At 38.6% G+C, this 22,424-nt stretch overlaps 1 protein-coding gene across 1 annotated transcript in view; it reads left to right on the top strand.

The window, feature by feature from the left end:
- Positions 1-3,734, top strand: part of LOC145399209 (formin-like protein) — a 97,405-nt gene extending 93,671 nt beyond the window's left edge. Inside the window, exons 21-22 of the mRNA XM_080271899.1 lie at positions 400-609; positions 3,316-3,734. Of these exons, the coding sequence (XP_080128025.1) occupies positions 400-609 (210 nt within the window). The 3' untranslated portion in view covers positions 3,316-3,734. The remainder of the gene's footprint in view (positions 1-399; positions 610-3,315) is intronic.
- The last annotated feature ends 18,690 nt before the right edge of the window (positions 3,735-22,424 follow it).

Here is a 22,424-nt window from a genome sequence, read left to right as displayed (position 1 = left end):
GGAAACCACATTTATGTCCATACTAGGAGACTTGCAGTTCCTGGGTTATATGCTCCTACTCTTACCTGTTTAGTTAAATGCTGTTGGGAGACTGAGGACTGAGCATATTATTAGAAGAGGATTGTGGTGTAAAATGAGAAGCAGTACACTGGTGAGGGAGTGAGGGAGGGGGGGAAGGAAAGAGAAGGAAGGAGGGAGGGAGGGAGGCAAGGAAAAGAAAGGAGGTAGGGAGGGAAGGAGTCATACATACCAACCATTCCAAGATACCAGAACTGTAGTGCTCATTCTGACTACCACTGTATGTTTGCAAGTTTTTTTGTTAGGAGTATGAGACATAGATGGTGAAGTATGGTATGTGATAGTGAAGTACAGTGTGTGATGGTGTATTTTGTGGTACAGGAGGCGATCATGAGTGAAATGAAGGCTCGCGGTGTTGTTGCGGACAAGCGACTGTTGCCTCAGGAGGATGTGTACCATGGTGCCCTTGAGGACATCCTAATCGGCCTAAAGAACGAGCCCTACCGCCGTGCCGATGCCGTCAGGAGGAGTCAGCGCAAGAGAAATGAAAACGTTCGCCTATCTCGCACGTTAGATGACATGGAGTTTTAAGTAAGACATTTGAATTGTTTGGAGAATTCTGTGTCTGTCTGCATAGTATGATGGTCCTGACAAGAGACCCTCCATGCATTCTCCTGCACCCCCTTAGCAACTGCCCTTTTGCTTGTACGATACACCACTCTCCCTCATACCTCACTACTGTGTCTGCCAGTCTGCACCTAGTTCTGCTTACACTCATGCAAACACAACACAGCACTGTTTGAATTTTGCATGTAAAGCACTTTTGTCTCTGAACATACCCCACATTTATAGCTGCCATCCTTGCTTTCCTTCAGTTATTTTTCAGTCTTAGTTGATGTAGATATTAAGAAAGAGTATGTTTGAGGTGCTCTTGCAATTGCCATTAAATACAGAGGGGTGAGGGGATCATCTCTGTTCAGCCTCAGGTCAATGAGATGAGAGCTTCCACTGTGCTTGAAAAACCTACAGAAACGACTTGTAAAGTCCGTGGGATTCAAACATTTTATGCACTGACATATAGCATAGCCAACCCCCCCCCCTTTTTTTTTTTAAGTTTCTGCAGGTTAAAAAACTCCTGGTTTCACTGATTTTGTAGAATATTCTTTCTGTGTTCATGTATTATCCTTTAACTTTTTACCTTTCTATATTTATTATTCCCAGAGGGAAAATGTTTTTTCTGCTTCTTCCTACTGTTCTTGTTTTTCCAACCAGTCTCTCGATGCCTTCATACCTTTATTTCTGGGCCAGTTGGGCAAAAAAATCAGTACAGTATGACATATGTATGACATGGTGTGCTACATCTGGGCCCCCTCCTTCATCCCCAGGACATCATTTGGCCTGAATATCAGCCCCTGGAGGCCTGCTTTACTAGAGATAAATGGAATTGCCAGGCAGTAATGTTTCTGCTTCTACAGAGACAGATTTGAGGGAGGTGGTAGCTGAATTGGTAGAGAGGTGGCTAGCAGTCCTAATGGACCCGGGTTTGAATCTCTGCAGGGGCAGGGAACAGATTAAGAATTTGAATTTCATAAAAGACTTTACTGATCTACCAGAAAACCCATCAGCATATAACAATACCCCTGCATGTACCAGGACATCAGTCCTGTATGAAACAGCCCTAGCAAATGTTCGTAGGACGTTGGGTGTTAGCACAAAAGAGGTGACAGTTGGAGGTGTATGATATGTAGGAGGACTACTGGGCCTTGGGAACAGGCTGTGAAGCCTATGCCCAGAGTCAGACACATTCTTCTCAGCCATTCTTAGTCACACATTTAATGAGCATTATGGCCTTGGAGAAAATGAATGTTAAACAGTATACTGTACTTTTAACTGCATGGACTTGTTTTCCATAGTGTTGCAGTTTGATTTATGACTTCAGGCCAAGGAACTGAAACACCTTTACCAAAAATACCAAATAATTTCTGTGTCAGGAGTGAAAGCAGATGGGGGCAAAATTATATGCTGGATGCTGAGGTTCTTTTCCTGTATTTTAATGTAAAAGAAATTTGATTTGCTAATATGGTGAGCTTTACAAAAATTCATTAATGTGAGTGGAGGAGAGGGGGTGTAGTCTTGAGCATTGAACCTATTTTCAGTGAGTATATTTTCCTGAAATGGCATTAAAAAAGTGCTCTCCATTTGGCCATACTCTCCTGTGTATTATTGTTGTATAATTTATGTTCTGTGTAACATAATAAATTTCTGTAGTGTGATCTGTTGTCTACTGTCCTTACTAATTTCTTATTATTTTCTTACCATGTATATAGTAGGTTTTAAAATATATACCTCCATTGAAGTCTCTGAGGACAGGTTGGAATCCTTTATTTTTTTTTGAGGGGGGGAATCCTTGTGGTGCTTTTTTATTTTTATTTATATATTTATTTATTTTTTGTGCTGTCTTTTTGGAATCCTTGTGGTTGTGTTTTTTTTTTTTTTTTTTTTTTTTTAATCCTTGTGGTGGTTTTTTTTTTTTTTTGTGCCTTGTCTTTTTGGATTTTTTTTTTTTTTAATCCTTGTGGTGCCTTTTTTATTTTTTATTTTTTGTCCTTGTAGTGCCCCCCCTTTTTCTTTTGGCTTAGTGGTGTCTTGTTTTGCTATATTGTTTACACTGGTTGTTATGTGTGTCTATGGACTATGCCTTGTTATATGCATGTATTTGGTGGTTTGATGGCAGGCTGAAGGTTATATAACGGAGTGATATATAAATTCTCATCAGAAAAGATTGGGCACGATGTTAAAAATAATTCAATTCAAAGCAGAAATGTGGGTATGATTATTGTGATGGTGATGATTGTGATGATGATGATGATGATGGTGATGATGATTATGATTGTGATAATGGTGATGTTGATGGAGATGATGATGATTGTAATTGTGATGATGATGATTGTGATAATGGTGATGATGATGATTGTGATGATGATGATGATGATGATTGTGATGATGATGATGGTAATTGTGATAATGGTGATGATGATGATGATGATTGTGATGATGATGGTGATGATGATGGTGATGATGATGATGATGGTGATGATTGTGATGATGATGGAGATGATGATGATTGTGATGATGATGGAGATGATGATGATTGTGAAAATGATGGAGATGATGATGATGACTGTGATAATGGTGATGATGATGGAGATGATAATGGTGATGATTGTGATAATGGTGATGGTGATGATGATGATGATGATAGAGTAAGCCTGATTAATTACTCATTCTTCCTGACAGATGTGTAGGGGAGGCAGTGATGGGTGATGCAGAAATCCATCACCAGAGAATCATCATCTTGCTCGTTTACCCATTTAATAGTAAGTTCGTTTTGTCACCTCTTTTAACAGTAATTTTTTCTATCAAGTCCACCGTAGAGTGCAGAAAAAAACCCTTATAAAGCTCCACTACTACCCAAAGCCAATTTTTTTAGTTTTTCCCAAGTTACCTTTTTAAAAATTTTCAAAGTATACCATAAAGTACAGAATAATTGCCTTGTAAAGTTCCATTGTTACCTGTAAAGCTGATTTTTTTAGTTTCCCCCAAAATACAGTATTCGATGCATGGGAAAAGTTGTGATATATTTGAATGCATCTATTGTATACTGAGGATTTCCTGTACTGTTAATAAATCAGTGTGGGCCCAAAACTAAAATCAAATTGGTAAAGGAAAATTGGTTGTTAAAATGTCCTCTGGGTTGTCATCTTACCTATTTCACTCCATTGACTTAATTTATTCTTCCTACCTCCAAACGATTATGTTCAGCTTTGGAAATATCTCATACACTGCAGGGGTTAATGAGGGAGTATCTAACCCCTGCCGTGCCAAAAGTCTCTCCTAAGCTGAGTAAAAACACCCGAAGGGACCAGGATATAAATAAAGTGTACATTACTGGGGTGAAGTGGGTAAAGACTTCAGCACAAGGACTCAATAACACTTGCTATCCCTAGATGATTTTATTCAGCTCAGGAGAGACCTCGAAGAAGTCCGATTTAAAACTGATGAACCAGACGATTTGAAGAGGTCAGATTTAACCTTCATTATCCAGACTTTTTGAAGAAGCCAGATTTAAACTTCAGACTTTTAGAAGAAGCCAGATTTAACCTTCATCATCCAGACTTTTTGAAGAAGTCAGATTTAAATTTCATTGGCCAGACTGTTCAAAGACACCAGATTTAAACCTCATCATCCAGACTTTTTGAAGAGGTCAGATTTAAACTTCATTAGCTGCATCAGTGTAAGAAGTCTCCTTAATTACAGTATATAGTCTTTATGTACCCATTCACTACTCCAGCTCTCCACAAAATGAATAAAATAATCTGGGATAGCGAGAATAAATTAACATAGAACCCCACGGGACTGAAGGAGTTAAGTCTGTTCCAGGGTGTGTATATGTATGTAGTTAGATCAGTTGAGAGATGAGTTTCCTTTAAAAATTACATTCCTTAATATTTGCGACAAGGAATTCTATAGAAATGTTTATGTAATTCACTCGACAGTAGTGTACTTTGATGTGATGCGGAAAAAATAAGCTTGTGCACATGTTACAGAAATTACTGTCTTTGTGTAAAACTCCATATTCTTGGAGGTATATTGGCCAGTGTTGTCTTTTTATTTATTTATGAATTTATCAGTAAATGTTTTCATCTTGTTTTGTTTCTTGGTACAGTATATATAAGACAGGACATTTTGACAGTGCATAAACTGGACACAAATTTAGAGGCTGTTGAAATAAGGACTAACTTGTGTATTAGTTGAAATAGACAATCCGAAACTGAGACACTCTCTATATATGTTATTAATTTTGTTTGGTTTGTGTCTTAATCCTTTCGTTATGGTGATTTATTTTTCATTTTACTCCTGACACCACCAGATAATTAATTTTATTTGTTAGGAAAACCGCACATGGGGAAGGGGTTAATGAAGGCTGTATCCATCCCCTCTGGTTTAAAAATTTGAAAAATCTCCATGAATAAAGTAATTTTGGAGGATAACAGGAGTAAAATTAGAAAAAAAATCATTGTAGTGAATGGATTGATGTGAGTTTTCAGTCTTCGTTATTATGGGAGTGAGAGTTGTGTTTACATTCTATTGTTATCTGAATTAGCTTCCCTGATAAAGTACACAGAGGCGAATTGTTTGGTAGATCTGATAGTAATTACTGTATGTATAAGAGCCTAACCTTGGCCCCCTACACCTCAGATAGGGTAAATTGGGGTTGCCTGGCTTTATGGATGTATATATGTTTGTGAGTAAGTTGTAATTAGAGGGTTACAGTAGTCTAATATGCTATTTTTCTAATATTGTTGGTAATACAGTACAGTAGTCCAGTAGTCTTGTACTTTCATAACATAGGAAATATTCTTGAAGCATTATTTGATACGTTTTGCACATAAACTAGGTCGCAGTCAATTTCGTATTTAAAGATGGCTAATCAGGGGTATATCCAGGCCTATAGAAGGGGGTCCAGATCATAAAGTTGAGAGGGAGGGATGGGAGGGGTGAAAAAAGAAAGAAAGAAAGGGAAGAAAAGAAAAGATGGAAAGGGTAAAAAAAAAAGTGAAAAAGAAAGAAAGGGAAGAAAAGAAATGATGGGAAGGGTAAAAAAAAAGTGAAAAAGAAAGAAAGAAAGGCAAGAAAACGAAAGAAAAGATGGGAAGGATAAAAAAAAGTGAAAAAGAAAGAAAGAAAGGGAAGAAAAGAAAAGCTGGGCAGGATGATAAAGAAAGAAAAAGGAAAGCCAGTATCATAACTCTGGAGGGATCAGTTCAGAAATCCTAAAATCCTGGAGATCTTTGACTCTATTTAAAATCCTTGAACTTTAACTGGAATAAGATAGAGTTGGGTCAGGCATGTGAGAGTTCATGTTGACAGTACTATCACTCATAGGTCTATATTCTAGTAGGGTATGGAAGCTCTAACACCTCTTCGTAAGTGATTTATTTTGCTAATTATTCCTCACTCTTTGTCTTTAAATCATTCAAGTACCACCATACTCAGTGTAAATTGCACAAATATTGATATTAGCTAGATGTATCCATAAATAAATCACTAAAGAAGAGGTATTAGGGAGCTTCCTTAACTGGCAAAAGCAGGACCTTAGACTCTGATGTCCATGGCTTGTATTCTGGTTGGCCAAGAAAGCTCCCTAACACCTGTTCCATGCCAACTTATTTTTGGACATGGCTCAATATTATTCCCTTGTAAGTCATATATGCTAATTATACTGATGTAAGTATGCAGTAAAGAGCATAAGAGGGAAAATTAATGGCATGGTATGGCAAATAAATCACTAAGGAAAAAGTATTAGGGAGCTTCTTTACTAAATGAAAATACACACCCATGAGCTGAGTGAAATGTGTACTGTAACATTAGCCAGAAGAAAATGTAACAGGTTTCCTAGTACTGTACAGTTTTAAGGGGGAATATATTTGGAATGATGTGTCGGAAAAGGATACGTTGTTCATTGCATGTTCAAAATGACCTGTCCAATTGTTCATATACTGTGTGTTGGTTGATGAGGGATTTGGGGGGATTTTCATGGAGGGAGGGAGTGGATTTACCCCTGCACGTGTTGTGTGTGTTACCGTGTCCATTATAATCGTCTTCCATTCTGTTGCACATTAAGTAGCGGTTTTGTTGACATATGAAGCAGTACGACTAAGGACAATTAGTCCTTTTTCATTGTATTTTCTATTAAATCCATAGTAAGTTGCAGGAAAATCTGCCTGTCCATAGAAAATTGAAGAGAAATTGCTTGTCCACAGTCACTTACAGTAATTCCTCACTTAACAATGCAGATGTGTCTAAAACTTTGATGTCAAGTGTTATGTGAGGATTGTGTTCTTATCATTGCATTGTGTTGTATCAAATATAAAGTCTCCAACATGTTTGTATGCATCGTCCTTGGTCTCCTAATGACGGCTCTCCTCACTGCACAAAATCTCGCAGCCTCCCTATTCAGTCCCTTATCCCTGAGGTTGCACTCTGTGACCTCATCCCAGGTCATTTCCGGTCTGCCTCTTGCAGCCGTACCCCTGACGTTCACACTTCTTACCTTTCGTACCCAGTTGTCATTCTCTGTCTTCTCAACATGGTCATATGTTTGAGTATGAAATATTACTTATAAAAAATCACATTCAAGGCTGTTGTGACTGGGTGTATCGGTGTGTATGAAGTCTCAAAGCCCATAACCAAATTAAAGAAGTACTGATATGTTGGGATTTATGGTTGTGTAAGTCATACCAAGCCTAAGACCCTGTACTGCACATCCTGACTACTTCATAATGGTGTGTTAAGTGTAAATTATTCCTCTGTTGATTAATAGCTTTCTAGTGAAATCCGTGTTAAGTGAGAGCATGCTAAACGAGGAATTACTGTATGGAGAAATTACCTTTACAGTTCCATTGCTACCTATAAAATTGATTTGCCATTTACCTCATTTTAGAATACAAATTGTGTGAAAAAAGTGAAAGTTGTGATAATTTGGAGTATCTGTGACCTAAAACAAAGACTTTCTGTACCTTAAAAAAAAGAAAAAAAAGAAAAGGATAATGAGGTTTGGTAATGTATTTCAGGTGTGTATATATGTGTATAATGGAGTGATAAAAGCTACAGGGAATTTCAGTGAGATGATTTTTATGAATTGGTGTATACATTGATGACTGATGTGTGCTTAAGTTTACATATTTGATTATCACTGGGCATTACTCAGTTAATTATAGAGCATGGGAGACAAATGAAAAGCCTGTTTATTATTACTTGTACTCAAAAGTATTTCTCGTAAAAGGAAGACTGATTGTAAAACCGAATCATTTACTTTTACCCATTTCTTTTTCATTATTTTTACCACATTCTTATTCATTGCTGAAGCTGTAACTCCTTCAGCCTGTGGACATCTTTTCTCTTAAATCTTTTCATTTTATTTGTGCCACCTTCTAGTTGTTTTATTTACCTTAGGATAGACTTTTTGAACTGAAGGGGTTAGATGTAAATTTGTTGCTGCAATTCTGGGCTTGTATGGATGTGAGCCCAGTAGACTGCAGACTGAAGTTAACATTCCTTAGTCCATTATTTTCCATTTGGGAGAGTTGACTGAAATCACTTTTATTTCATGTTTACTTCCTCTTAGCATATCAACCAAAAGTACATCCAATATAAATTTTCTTGTGCTGTTGATATACAGTAGGTGTCGTCTTTATAAGCAAACAAAGTAACAAACACCGAACAAACCCAGATCAACCCAAAGTTAGCCTATTAATGAGACTGCATCCAGCTGTTATATAATCATCCTATACACCTTGGCTATGTACCTATGATGGTAGCTAGATCTAGTAGTGTACAAGACTGTCAGCTTAAAGTTTTTGTTGGATGCTGGTTCACTACATTGAAAAATGATATTGTTCATTTGTGTTAAAGGCTCCAGCATACTTCCATACATCAGCCTTGGTCACCTGATTTTGGCTGTCCACATTGCTTGATCTCTGGCAGTCTCCCTATTCATGCCCTTGGACATTGAAAACTGCAACTGATGTAATTTTCACCAAGATATATAGAGTATCATATTTCACAGCATCCTTGTGGCATGTTATTTGTGAAGACGTCGAAAGGTGTTGAATGATGATTGTGATTGTAAAACTGTTCATGGCTGGCATTAACCTCTTCAGTCTGATGATATATACAGCTTTATTTAACCCAAGCAACTAAACATCACTCCTTTGTAAATTAGTGTATTGTTACCCAGAATAATAGATGTCCTCAAGGCTGGGGTTTATTGCAGCAGAATGTTGTAGAAGAAGGTGTGATTAAATTTATCGGAAGTTCCCAGCACCAGTAATATGTATAGTTAAGTTTTGAAAGTGCATTTTGAAAGCATATCTGAACTTTAAATTTGAGTAATTTGTTTAAAAAGAAATGAAAATATGGTATTGCATAAAAAAATGGAAATGAATAGGATTTGATATGTTCTGTTTTTAGTTTCTGTAATGCAGTTAGTAATACTTAACTGCCTCTTACTCTCTTATTTTAATTGCTTTATCTTTTCTTTATTTTTTCTAGTCCTCAAAATAAATCTGTGCTTTATTTTTCAGTCCTCCTTACAGCAGCCAAGGGTTGAGGTAGATAATCAAAAATGGAGAAGGATTTAAGTGCAGTTTTTTTAATTTTGTTCCCTTCATTAAATGTCACCACACTGTTATAACGAAAAGACATGAATTTGACCAAGTTTATGATCAGTTCGGTACAACTGTTTGAATGCCGTTATGAAATACTGTTAGCTCACAGGCATCACAGCCATAGTTCAATCTTGTTATCAGTTGAGCGAACTATGAGACACTGAGGCATCGTATAGCAAGGCACACAGACACAGGTGGGTCCCATGATATGAGTGAGATACAGTATATTCATGGAGGACTGATTGCATGGCTGATACTCATATATTGGATTGGAAATAAGGATCGGGAAACTGACAATGGAGTACAGTACATACCTTATGGGAAAAATAGGATTAGGTCAACTGTCCCTGTTTACATCACCAAATTTGGGTATAAATTGCCCATTCTTGTATCATCAGTTTCTCAAATAGCAGCTGTTCTTATAACAGGACCCACTTGCATTAACAAAGTTCAGTGTTAAAATTGGTAGTGTAATGGTGTACTGTAGCACAACCCTCTTTTGTCTTGCAGCTGTTGCGGCATTAAGACTCCAAATGATTAAGCACAAATTACTGTCTTATGCATTGATACAGTTCTGAGGTACAGCTGTAACCAGAATAATTGATATCCATTGTGTTTCTGCGTCATACAGTAAAGGTTTTGTATTTTAGTGCTTCGAGGAGATGTCAGTAATTGGTCAAACGGGAATATTGTAAATGTGATGACGGGGAAGCAGCATCAGTCATAATGTACCTCTTGGCTGTCTAGTGAGTCTATAAATGGATGGTAGATACTGCCATTTTTTTTATATATTCAGCATTGCTTGATTGTTAAGTTTCCAGTAATGGCTTTATAATTATGATAATATAACTGTAAATAATTGTATATATATACATATATATATTCTGTAAATCACAGATAAGATATGCACAGGAATACTCACTGTATATACAGTTTATATATATATATTTCAAAAAAAGTATTGAACATGTACAGATTTTTAGAATTTTTAATGGTGGACAACCGTAATTTGTCAATATTAAATGAGATGTCTGTGAGATTTTATGCCCAGATGAATCCTCCAGTGGTTCAAGACAGGGAGGAATAAGAGTTGGCTTGCAATACTGCCTCTTTCATGCTGATGACATAGAGAATAATGTAGGGCCAGAGAAACACACCAAACCTCTCTCAGCTCGGGAGTACTAGCCAGCAGAGGAGTGCAAGAAGTGGCTGTTAAATATTATGCAAACTTTTGTCCCTTACTGTAATAATAGCTTGTGGGATAATAGTACCCTGAACAACAGAACGTCAGTACAACACATTTAGACTATGAGAAAGACATTTTGTACATTACTAGATACAGTACATAAATTTTGTAATGGATTTAGTGGAGATATGTTATTATGTATTTCATGAAAACGTGGAGGCGATTTGTTTGTGGCCACCCCTTATGGGATTGAGGTGTCTGGCAGTAGATAGATAGATATTTCATGAAGATATTTTGTAATCCCTTTGGTCCAGTGATGAATATTATGCTTTTTTCATGTTAACTGTAGATGATTTTTTTTTTTTTTTTAAATAGGGGAGAGAAAATTTCAAAATGGAGGTATTATGTATAGCAGTATAATTTCTGCATAAGGGTGAGAAGCAGTATAATTTCTGCATAAGGGTGAGAAGCAGTATAATTTCTGCATAAGGGTGAGAAGCAGTATAATTTCTGTGTAAGAGAGAAGTAGTATAATTTCTGTGTTAGGGTGAGAAGCAGTATAATTTCTGTGTTAGGGTGAGTAGCCGTATAATTTCTGCTTGAGGGTGAGAAGCAGTATAATTTCTGCTTGAGGGTGAGAAGCAGTATAATTTCTGTGTAAGGGTGAGAGCAGTATAATTTCTGCTTGAGGGTGAGAAGCAGTATAATCCATGCTTCTCCACAATAGATATTCTCCCAGAACTGAAAGTCATCAAAAGGTAGCACAAACAGTCCCCATGCCTATAACAACCAGCATCCGTCCCAGTCACGAGTTGTGTCTTTATTCACGTACTAAGTAGATCTCATGGGAATTATTTTTTCCATACCAACTTCAGGCCTCAGATCCCCTTTTGACCCTACAGCCCACTACATCACCCCCTCTTACCTACCTCCAGATACCAGATTGTTACAAAAAATCATAACTGGTAAAATGGGGGTTAAATACAAAGCTTCCTTCCCCATGTAGCATATCTCTCTCTCCCTCTACCACTAGCTGACACGAGGGCTCCACACTGGGGAAGCTTGGATGGAAAAGAGAATCTGAAAACGAGAAATAAGGGAAGAGGGAAGAGAGAAAAGGAAGAAACGGGGAAAAGGAACAGGTGACAGAAAATGCAAGGATGAGCAGGTGTCATGTACTGCCTGTGGAGGTCAGGGTTAGATGAGATTGAGTGTGGGAATTTACATAAAAGGGTTGGAACATGATGAATAAATTTTGGGGGGGTGTTTTGCCAGTCCTTATTCTTGCTCTAGGGGGATTGCATTGAAAAACTTTGTGTCGTAGGCAAGTGGACTGTATAAAATCTCTGGACTAAAGGGGTTAAACCACTGAAGGAGTTTTGATAGGATGCTGTGTGCCTTCCATTTTGTATTGCTTTGGCCACATAATTTCACCATGTTGTTATTATGATGATATTGCTGACTTATGCTTGGGATGAAGGATTGCTTAACGCCTTCAGTCAGAGGATGGGTTTTATGCTTTATTTTTGTTACCGTCGGGCAAAATACGATGCTTAGTGAGGCTTTTCATACTAGAAGGGTTAGATATAGCCTTCATCAAACCCTTCACTACAATAGGCCTTCCCCAAAGTGAAAATAAATATCCGATGGTAGCAGGAATAAAATATAAACCCATCACTGGTTGAAAGGAGTTAATTGGAAGGAAGAAGTAATTGCTGGAGGTAATTCATTTGGACTTATCAAGCCACACAGACCATGATTTATTCCCAACAACAAACCTTGAAGATTTATTCCTCTCGACAGACCTTGAAGAATTATTCCTATCCTATATACATAATCTATTGGGCAATATACAATTATACTTTGCTTATTTTTTTTATACTGAAGGTAACTGCTGTGAGAAATAAAAAGATGATATTTTGTCTAATGTGTTTTTAATTACCTAATAGTGGATTAAAGTACAGTATAGATGCTGTGTTTTTGCAAGATTTTAAGGGATTTCACCTTGACTGTACTCTTTTTACTTTAACTTGGCCTTAAATTGCCATCACTCCATCTTCAGTGCCGAGTTGTAACAACAGATTAATGGTAAATATGATCCTAGTCACAAAGAAGTGCTATGGAAAGGGTATACATCATTAGCATTTTCATTCTGTGCCACTGAGCTACGTAAAATTAGTTACATGAGGACGAAAAACTGGGCCAAGTTGAGAGACCCATATAGTCTTCTTAATTGGCAATAAAGTGATTTTGAAATTACTCTTTGCAAAAACACAACTGAAATCTTCATATCTCTCCATCACGTCTCCCTAACACCTTTTCGTAAGCGATTTATTTGATTTATTACACCTCACTGCCCTCTGCCATTACATAAGTCCTTCCAATATCACCATACTCTGCATAAATAACCTGCAAAAGGATGTAAACCAGCCATATCCAAAAATAAATCACTAAGGAAGAGATGCTATGGAGCTTCCTTAACTGACGAGAGTACAAACATTTATTTTCTTCCCTTGCCTCTCTTCTGATAGCCAAGTACTGTAATTTACCTACATATATACAACACTTAATTTCTCCTCTACCTTCTACCTATTTCCTGATCCACCTGACAGCCTATTATTCCATACGTCAACTACCTACATCCTGTCTGCTTTCTACCCATTTTAATATTTCCTTCCCTTCTACCAGTTTCCTATTTCCTGCCCCTGTCAACCTATTAATTCCTGATTATCTACAGTCGTCTATCCCTTTCAACTTATATCCATTTTCTCCCTACATTCTACCCTCTACCCCCTATCTATTTCCTGTCTTACATTAGGAGAAATACACTGAGGTGGTTTGGACATGTGAAGAGAATGGAGAATGAAAGACTGACTAAGAGGATGTATGTAGGTGAGGTGGAGGGAGGGGTAGACCGAGGATGAGGTGAAGGGATGGAGTAGAGACGTATATGAGGGAGGGGTGGGGGAGTTGGGGGGAGGGTAGTCAAATGGTGGGTGACAGAGCGACTTGGAGGCGTTTTGTCTGCGGCCACCCTTTGCGGGATTAGGGCGTCGGGCTATAGATAGATAGATAGATAGACATTACCTACATACTTTTTTGTCTATCTACCTTCTGTCTCCTACCTGTTGCCTATATTTTATACCCACAACCTCCAATCTACCTTCTATCTATTTCCAATCTGCCCTCCTTTACCAAGTCTATTTGCTGTCCCATAGTTTTTCCCCATTACCTACCTCTTATTTATCTGCCTATTGCCTTCTTATTTCCTGTCTACCTTCTACTTAGTCCATACCTCCTACCTACTTATTTCACCCATGATTTTCCCCATTATCATATACTGTAAAGGCTGCAGAAATCAAAAGAGGGGGGTAATATATTTGTTTTTGAAGTGCCATTATAAAGTCTGCAATTCTGACCACGAAAACTTTAAAAAATATACACTAAGAACTTCAATTTAATATTTTGAGTGATCAGATTGGAGTGAAGGAAGGAAGGAGAGAATGATGGAAATGAGAGAGAATGTAGGCCAAGAAGAAAGGAAATCATGGAAAAGGAGAAAAGGAAAATTAACGAAGAGAAGAAAAAGGTGCTGAAGGGAGGAAAGGAGGGTGGAAATCATGATGGAGGTAGGTATATGAGATGGAAGAGAAAGAAAACAGGAAGAAACAATGATAAGCGAAGAAAGAGAGGAAAGGAATGTAGGGAGAAAGGAAAGAAAGAGGAAAGGAGAAAGTAAAGCAGGAAAAGGGAAATAAAAAAAATAAGAAGGTATTAAAAAAGGCAGAGAGGAAGATAGAAGAGAAAGAAAGGATGGTTTTTGAAGCTGCATTTGACTGCGAACAAGATAACGCATTTTGGATGGCTATATTAAAAAAACAGGCAAGTTAATAGACCTTTCTTCAGCAGACATACCATATATTTCCTCCCCAGTTGTAAAATAACTAAATGAGCGTAACAAATGCTGATTTTCATTGGCGGTGTTGTTAATGCAAAGGATAGAATACACTATTTTGTAATGAAGGCGACACTTGAACGGTGTGGAAGTCTCTAAATTTTTTTGTAATTAATTTAAAACAATTTATTTGAATGTATCGAGTATTATTAACAGAGACTGAAAAAAATAGTTATCCCTGCAGGCAAGGATGCCAAGTTGCCAACCGACGCTGCGATTCAAAATGGCGTCACGTATTTTCTTATGGTGAAATTTAATTTTCGATTTTTGGAACACCTACGCCTTGGATTTTGAAAGTAAATATTGCAATATTTCTAGTATTTTCTGTAGATTAAATGGAGGGTGTTAGAATATATATAAGTCCGTGTTCGTATAGTAAATGACTGATGCCATGTGTAGGGCAGGATCCGAGGTTCCGGCAAAAGTGTCCCACATTATTTTTATATGGAAGCTTGGCGTTCCACCAATGATTTATATGATTTTCTTGATCTTGATTATGGCTACAGGTGGCAGGGTGTGTAATGGAGTGGTGGTGAATGGTGGTAAGGGAGGGGTGAGGACTGAGGATATGCAGACCCATCTTTCCTCATTATCGTAGGCTGGTTCTGTACGGGCGGCCTTGTGGAAGGTGTTGTAATGATTTTTAGAAGTATTATAGTAACTTGACATGCACTGGGGCGAAGGGGAGATGATCAGCCTCCTTCGCGTGGTGGCATTGTATGATTATTAATAAAAAAAGATAATGGTGAAACTGCAGGAAAGCCATGCATAGAATTAGGTAACTTTTTTGTTTTTTTTTGTCAGTAGCTGCCACCCTTTATATAAGACCTTGTTGCTGATTTGGCTTCAAAGTCAACCGGTATCTGTTATTAAGTGGGTTCAGCTGCAGGAGAGCTCCCATACATAAAATTTACAAATGTATTTTTTTTTTCAACAAACTCTAATGTAATTATCATTGTGGTAGTTTTCAAAAGGTGCGGAAAGGTGTAATTTTTAAGATATCAAATAAAAAACCACCAGTTTTACATGCAAACCATGGGAAGCTGCCACCTGCCATGTTGGACACTTAATTTGGTTCCATTGCCAGTCTGTTACTAATTGTTTGTCTCTGCCAACCTAACTAATTTGAACAGTTTGGGGACAAATGAGTTTCAGGTCGGAATCATCCCATTGCCTACTGTAGGACGCCAATGCCAGTGTCAAGAATCACTGTGATTTTCTGCAACATGTTATTTTTGCAGAATTTGGGTATCTCATAAATTCACAAATATTGAAAGATAAATCTGTATAGAATTTTCATCGTTTATTAATGAGAGCTGTACAGTTTGTCCACTAATACTTCCTGTCCCAACTAGACATAAATTTACTAACTTCAGCCAAAACTAATTAGGATAAATTTAACCAGACGTATCTAACTTAAACGATTCTTGGACAAATGAGTTTCTGGTCCAAACCAACCCGTTGCCCTCTGCAGGGTGCCACTGCGAATGTCAGCTAACCACCATTGGAGAGTAAGAAAGGGGGGGGGGGAAAGGTCTCTTGGGTAATGAACCTTTGCTGATTTGGATATTGTAATCAGTGCACCATCAGGGAAATTGAGATGGGAATGCAGTGAACTGTTTATCGGACGTTGCTGTACCAATATCCGTCATTATCCGGGGAAAAAAAAAAAGTGACCAAATTAAAGTCTATTCTATCTATCTATCTATAGCCCAACGCCCTAATCCCGCAAAGGGTGGCCGTAGACAAAACGCCTCCAAGTCACTCTGTCACCCACCATATGACTCCCCTCCCCCCAACTCACCCCCCCCTCCCTCATATACCTCTCAACTCCCTCCCTCCACCTCATCCTCGGTCTACCCCTCCCTCTCCCTCCCTCCACCTCACCCACATACACCCTCTTAGTCAGTGATACCTGTTTTTATTGTATTAACCAACAGTGTACGTGGAAACCAAATTTTTCTAACCACCTTCCACAATACCCCCACGCCACCGACAGGGCCCCCCAGAACAAAAGCCGCAGCCCACTCCATCTCATCAACAGAGAGTAGGCTGTCTGGTGTTGGTGCAGGTGAAGTTCGGCCTGGAATTCGTGGTCTTTGTTGCCGTACCAGGGCTTTCGCATAGGCTGATGTTGCTTACCTTTGTGCTGTGTGGATGCGTTCAGTGGAAAGTAATACAATGTTTATGTTAATATGTACGGTCCTTTATGCATAAAATGTTTACATAAATATATACCGGTAGCTTACGTATTAAATGGTTACCGGTATGCAGATATGTTCCGTACGCATCAAATGTTTGTGTAAATATGTACCCTGTGTGTTTGGTGCCTGCTGGACTCCTCTTTTGCATAACTTCAGCAGCTCGTCACTTGCCTTCGGTTCTGCTCATATCAATCAACACATCACACTATCTCTTCATGAGTAACAAAATATTCTTAGTGCCTGTAGCTCCTCTGTGGAAAATATTAATTGCTTACAGAAATAGGAATACATTTGGAATTTGCCTTCCTTTATATTGTGGAATTTATTTAGCTACGGTAGTAACCTTCTTTTGACTCTGCTCATTTCCATCTGTAGGCATCGGAAAATCGGTATTATGTCCGAGTTTGCGTATTGACCAGAAGACAAGCTTAGGGGTTAGAGGGGTCTGGGGGTAGTACAGTATTATCCAAAGAAGTGCATTATTTGACATGGCTGTGACTAAATAATGACGGATAAGTGACGATTACTGTATTTATGTATCGGTTAAAATACTGAATTCATTTATGTACTGTCCTTCAGGTTTACCATTATGTTATGTCTAGATGATGTTTTTGTTTTCTTGGTCTGATTGTATTTTGTGTTGCAGGATGGTGGTGATGGCTGGAATGGTGATGTGAAGAAGAAGAAGAAAGGATGAAGTTGGTGGCATTAGTTCAGCAAAGAAGAAGAAAAAGAAAGGAAGACGCTGGAGGCAGTACCGTAGTTGTCCTTTGAAGAAGAAAAAACAGAAGCAGACATTGATCTTTGTGGAGTTGGAAGCCAGTGATGGAGCAGGAGAATGTGTATGCCATCATTTCTTGCAGCAGCCATTGATCAGTAATTGCAAGATCAGTTATAACACCTGCAACATTGCACTTTGTTTATGGTGAGTGATTATGGCATTGTTTTCATGAGCTCAGGGCATATTCTAGCACCTCTTCAGTAACAAATTATTTTCCAATTACAGTTCAGTATACAGGTATGCACCTTCTATATGCAGGTGCTTATTAAATTCCCTTGTGGTTTAGTGGGTCAAGGTTCTTCAGGTGTATGTGGCTTCATAGGGTCTATTTTCAGGGGGTGGTTGAGGTGTCTTGTTCATATATTGCAAGGTGTCACTCTTACCGTGTATTGCAACTTGTCACTTGTATTAAATATCAGAACTCACTGGCCCAGCCCAGGCTGCTTACTTGATTGGGCAGTGCTGGATTGGATAGTAGGTGGATTATCATCTTGTTTGCAGTTTATGTTTCCATATCAAAAAACTTACTTGGGAGACATGTTATATGCTGGAGGTGAGGCTGGAGCTGGTAGCTCTGTGGCTAGAGTGAGGAGTTGTTGGAAGAAGTTCTGGGAGCTGTTGTCTCATCTGATATTGGGAGGGCCCTCCCTCTGTACTAAGGGATCTTTGTATGTGGCATGGGTTTTGATTGTATTGCTGTATGGTAGTGAGAACCTGGTCAGTAAAGGAAGAGGATATTTGCAGGCTCAAACATTCAGAAATGGCAATTATTAGGTGGATGTGCAGTGTGTGCTTGAGTGCAGTGCCTGGGAGGACTAGGTTTTCTGTGGAAGAATTAAGAGGAAGGATGAGACTGAAGTGTATTGGTGTTGTGATAAGGAGAGGTAGTAGTAGTTGTTCCTTGGGCAGTCTGGCCAAACAGCCTCGAGCCCCTAAGGAAGACCACGGCCAAGACCAGGCTTTCCCACAGAGCTCTCAAGGAATGTATGTTGTGTTGTTGGCATAGGTGATTGTGTGCAGTGTAGTCTTCCATAAAGGGCTTAATAGTATGGGATGCTGTGTTGCATCGTGGACATTGTGTGCAATTCAGTCTTGCATAATGTGCTTAATAGTATGGGGTGCTGTGTTGCATCCTGGACAGGCATCAGCAACGGAGTCATCCAGCCTCTTCTGATAACTCAAGAGGCTGGATGATGTACACATCTGAGCCTGGCCAGGTGGACCCTGTCCTCTCGAGGGAGGTAGGATTCAGAAGGGTGGATACCAGGAGGCCGTGCATGCAGCTGTGTGTTGTCTTTAAGTGACTGAATGGAGCGGCGAGTGATTTGAGTGTGGATATGCTTCTGGAAGCTGGTTTGAGGTGGGCAAGGGGGGAGAGATGACAGTATTTGTGTATGATATCGTGTGCTGGGTGTTGTTTTGATGTTCCTTGGTGTGTGTGGATGTGCTGCCATGTAGTGTAGTGGATGGTGTGGGTTTGTGGAGGCTGTGGCAAGAATTTGTGTGCCTCTCATGTCTAGATGATCCTTGACTTTGAGGACTTTGGTTTCTTGGTGTAGGTGGTCTGTGGGTGTAGTAGCTGTGCAGCCTGTGATTATTTTTAGGGCCTTGTTCTGTATGGTCTGTAGAGTGTTGTAGTGTGTTTTGGTGAGGTTAGAAGCCCAAGAAGGGCGTGCATAATTCATCATTGAACGTTTATATTGTTTGTATACTGTTGTGGTGGTTTCTTTGTTGTGATCAAATGTTGTATGGGCAAGTGACCTTAAGGTGTTGAGTCTTGGTGTTAATTTATCTTTAATGTTTGTGATGTGTTTGAGGAGAAGTAGATTGAGATGGTTTGGGCATGTGGAGAGGATGGGGGATGACAATTGGGTGCAGAAAGTGGGAAGTGTGAACATTGGGGGTAGGGTTGCGAGAAGTAGACCGAGAGAGACTTGGGACAAGGTCATAGGGTGTGAGCTCAGGAATAAGGGACTGAATAGGGAGGCTGTCAAAGATCAAGCCGCATGGAGAGTCACTGTTAGGTGACCTAGGTTGACACATGCAAGCATGTTGGAGCTTTTATAAGTGAAATGAAAGAAAAATCATGAAAGGATATAAAGAAAGCCTTCATATATGTTGCCAAATAATGTAAAGGAATATATAAAGCCCTTCATAATATGGTGCATATTTATTATTATATTTTGTTTACATTTTTTGTATTTGTCATAGAAATTTACATAAAATATGCCTGCCAAGGTCGTATTGCTGCCTTTAATTTTGATATGCCAGAGTACCCAAATTTACTGTACAGGTTGCATTGAAAAAGTCGTGATATTATGGTACACATGACTAACATTGACCATTAATGTGCCTGATACAGAAATACAAATACAAGGTAGCTATACTCCCTGGTCCCTAACTTGGCCCAGATTTTTTTATCTCATCCAGCTAATTTCACATACTTTGAGAGCAGAATAATACAGCTCTGTGTCCATTCCGTAGCACTTCTTCATGACTAACATTATATTCTAAACCTAATCCATTGTTACAATTGTGCACTCAAGATGGAGAGAGGTCAGTTTTAGGCCAAGTTACAGTAAAAGTGTTATAGTACTACCTATGACCTCCAGCCTTTTAAGTGCACTGTGTCCAGGCATCTCGAACAGCTCTTGAATTTGGCTCTCTGTTATTTTGCTTTTTTTTTACTTGGAAGGAAAAATCATGTGGGCTTGTGGCTCTTGATTCCTTCTTTCCTGCATATATATTAAAAAAAAAATGTAAGATGGGTAGGGACTTTTAACCCTGGGAGATCCATTGCTACCTGGAGTGAAAAGTGATTAGAGAACATGATTGGTAACAAGACAGACATTCATTACCGGTACTCTTAGGCATGAAACACAGCCACAGGCACCTGCAAATAGATTAAAGAGTTAAATCTGAGACTCACATTGTTACAAATGGTATTATGCATCTTAGATTTTGATTTTCCCAACAGTTTCTAGCAACTGTTGTGAAGGAATTAGTTGATTTTGGCATGATTTAGCTTCCAGTCCATAGAAAACATAAGCTGTACCATAGCCAGCCTCAGTATGGGGATTCCAAAAGAGGAAGCAAGGCAATATTTGATTAATACACATAAACTGGTAAGGAAGAGGTGCTTGGGAGTTTTTTCAAATGAGAATGCAGGTCTTACCCATGTTAGAATTATAGGCTTACAATTTGACCTCATGTTTCCAGTTTCCAGCTTTTATTTATGCTACCACTAGGCCATTTTTGTAGCTTGGAAAAGGGCATCTTATATTGAAGGGATTTCTTATGGCATTGTTGAACCCCTCCAGTTCCAAAATTCTCTCAGGCTGAATAAACTAATTAGGATACAGCAACAGTAAAATGAAAAGTAGCTCATTGAACAGGAGAGGTTAAATTGTGAAGAAGTCAAACCCCAACTCAGACCCTCAGTTTTTAGGAACATGAGAGGGTGGTTCAGTCTTCCTGTATGCTTAGGTTATCCAATAAAAATTCCAGAAACTCAGATTTTGTCCTGTATACCTCCTTTCTGGTCATATTCTTGGCAGCGAAGTACTCCACTCTGTTACTGCTCATTTTCCATTCCCTGAAAAGTTGTAATTGCTGTTCCTACACTCTCATGTCATGAAGGCCCGTTATCCGTCCACACACTGAATTGGTAACTCTCAAGAAATTGTTCTTGAGAGCTCTGTACTGCTCATTAACACTTGTATCTACATCTTCCTGTTCAGCCACCATTCTCCTTACTATAGCAGGCATCCTTTAGTGCTTGGTTATTATTATTATTATTATTATTATTATTATTATTATTATTATTATTATTTTTAGTAGTACCGTAACATTTTTTCTCTTATGTTTTCAGGAGAGTGTAAGATCATCAATAGCTACACAGTTCATCACAACCACTTCCTTCCATCACATCAACTTGACTCTCCACAGACCAACCAACGCTGAGAACTCTCCACCAAGAACTCCCCTCGCCTTTTTCTGCAAGATACATACGATTTATATGTTTCTTTATTGTGTTTCATGCAGGCTAATTCAGTGAGTTAGTTTCTAGTGTACTTGATCTAACCTGATAACTCTCTAACCCCCTTTAGCTCAGTTGATAGCCAGGTGTAGTCAGATTGGAGGGTTGATTTGACTAGTAACCAAGGAGACTCATCTTTATACTTACGACTGAATTTCATGCAGGGAGTAGGAATGGCCCAGTTCTATCAGGTGAAGAAAAACTGACTAGTAACCAAAGAGACGAATCCAACCTAAAGTCTCAGTGAATATCATGCAACTTTGACAATATTCAAGTTGGAGAGCCGCCATTAGGTGACCAAGGCCGACGCGTACAAACATGTTCCCAGCTTCTTGACCCACTTTAGGATAGGATGAGGTGGGGTCCAGAGAGAAAGAAGTTGCCTAATTTATGGGCCACACTCTCATTCACTCACCATTCAAGCCTCTAGAATCCTGAATGTTCTTTGCAAATTTGGGGCTATAACTCACTTGACTTAAAATGGGCCACACAATCCTCTTCAAGTCCTCGGAATCCTGACTTTCCAATAATTCACTTGACTTAGCCTGCAGAATCACACAAAGTCCTCATTATAAGGTCCCTTTTTAAATAATTTTTGCACTAACATCCACAGAACGTAGAGAAAAATTTTAAAATGGGCCACACAATCACTATTCAAGCCCCTGGAATCCTGACTTTCCAATAATTCACTTGACTTAGCCTACAGAATCACACTAAGTCCTCATTATAAGGTCCCATTTTAAACAGTTTTTGTTAATACATCCACAGAACTTAGAGAAAAGAGACCAGTTAAATATCTATTCATTCTCATAAAGCCAATTTGCTGTTTTCCTCCAAATTTCAGAACCAGTTATATGGAAAAATTTGTGAGATTTTGAAACCCCTCCCAGTTTATAATGAGGACATATTTTTTGAGAAATGCAACTGTTATTTGTGTTCATTTTTTTTTTTAATGTAATGCGTGCTCACTTTACAGCTTGTGTTTAAAACTGCTGTATGATGAAGTAACAT

This window comes from Coenobita brevimanus, chromosome 48 (assembly GCF_032717465.1).
Source record: "Coenobita brevimanus isolate Jiangsu-jjx chromosome 48, ASM3271746v2, whole genome shotgun sequence".
Taxonomy (NCBI): Eukaryota; Metazoa; Arthropoda; class Malacostraca; order Decapoda; family Coenobitidae; genus Coenobita; species Coenobita brevimanus.
The sequence above is the reverse complement of the archived record's forward strand: the minus strand, read 5'-3'. Positions and strand labels throughout refer to the sequence as shown.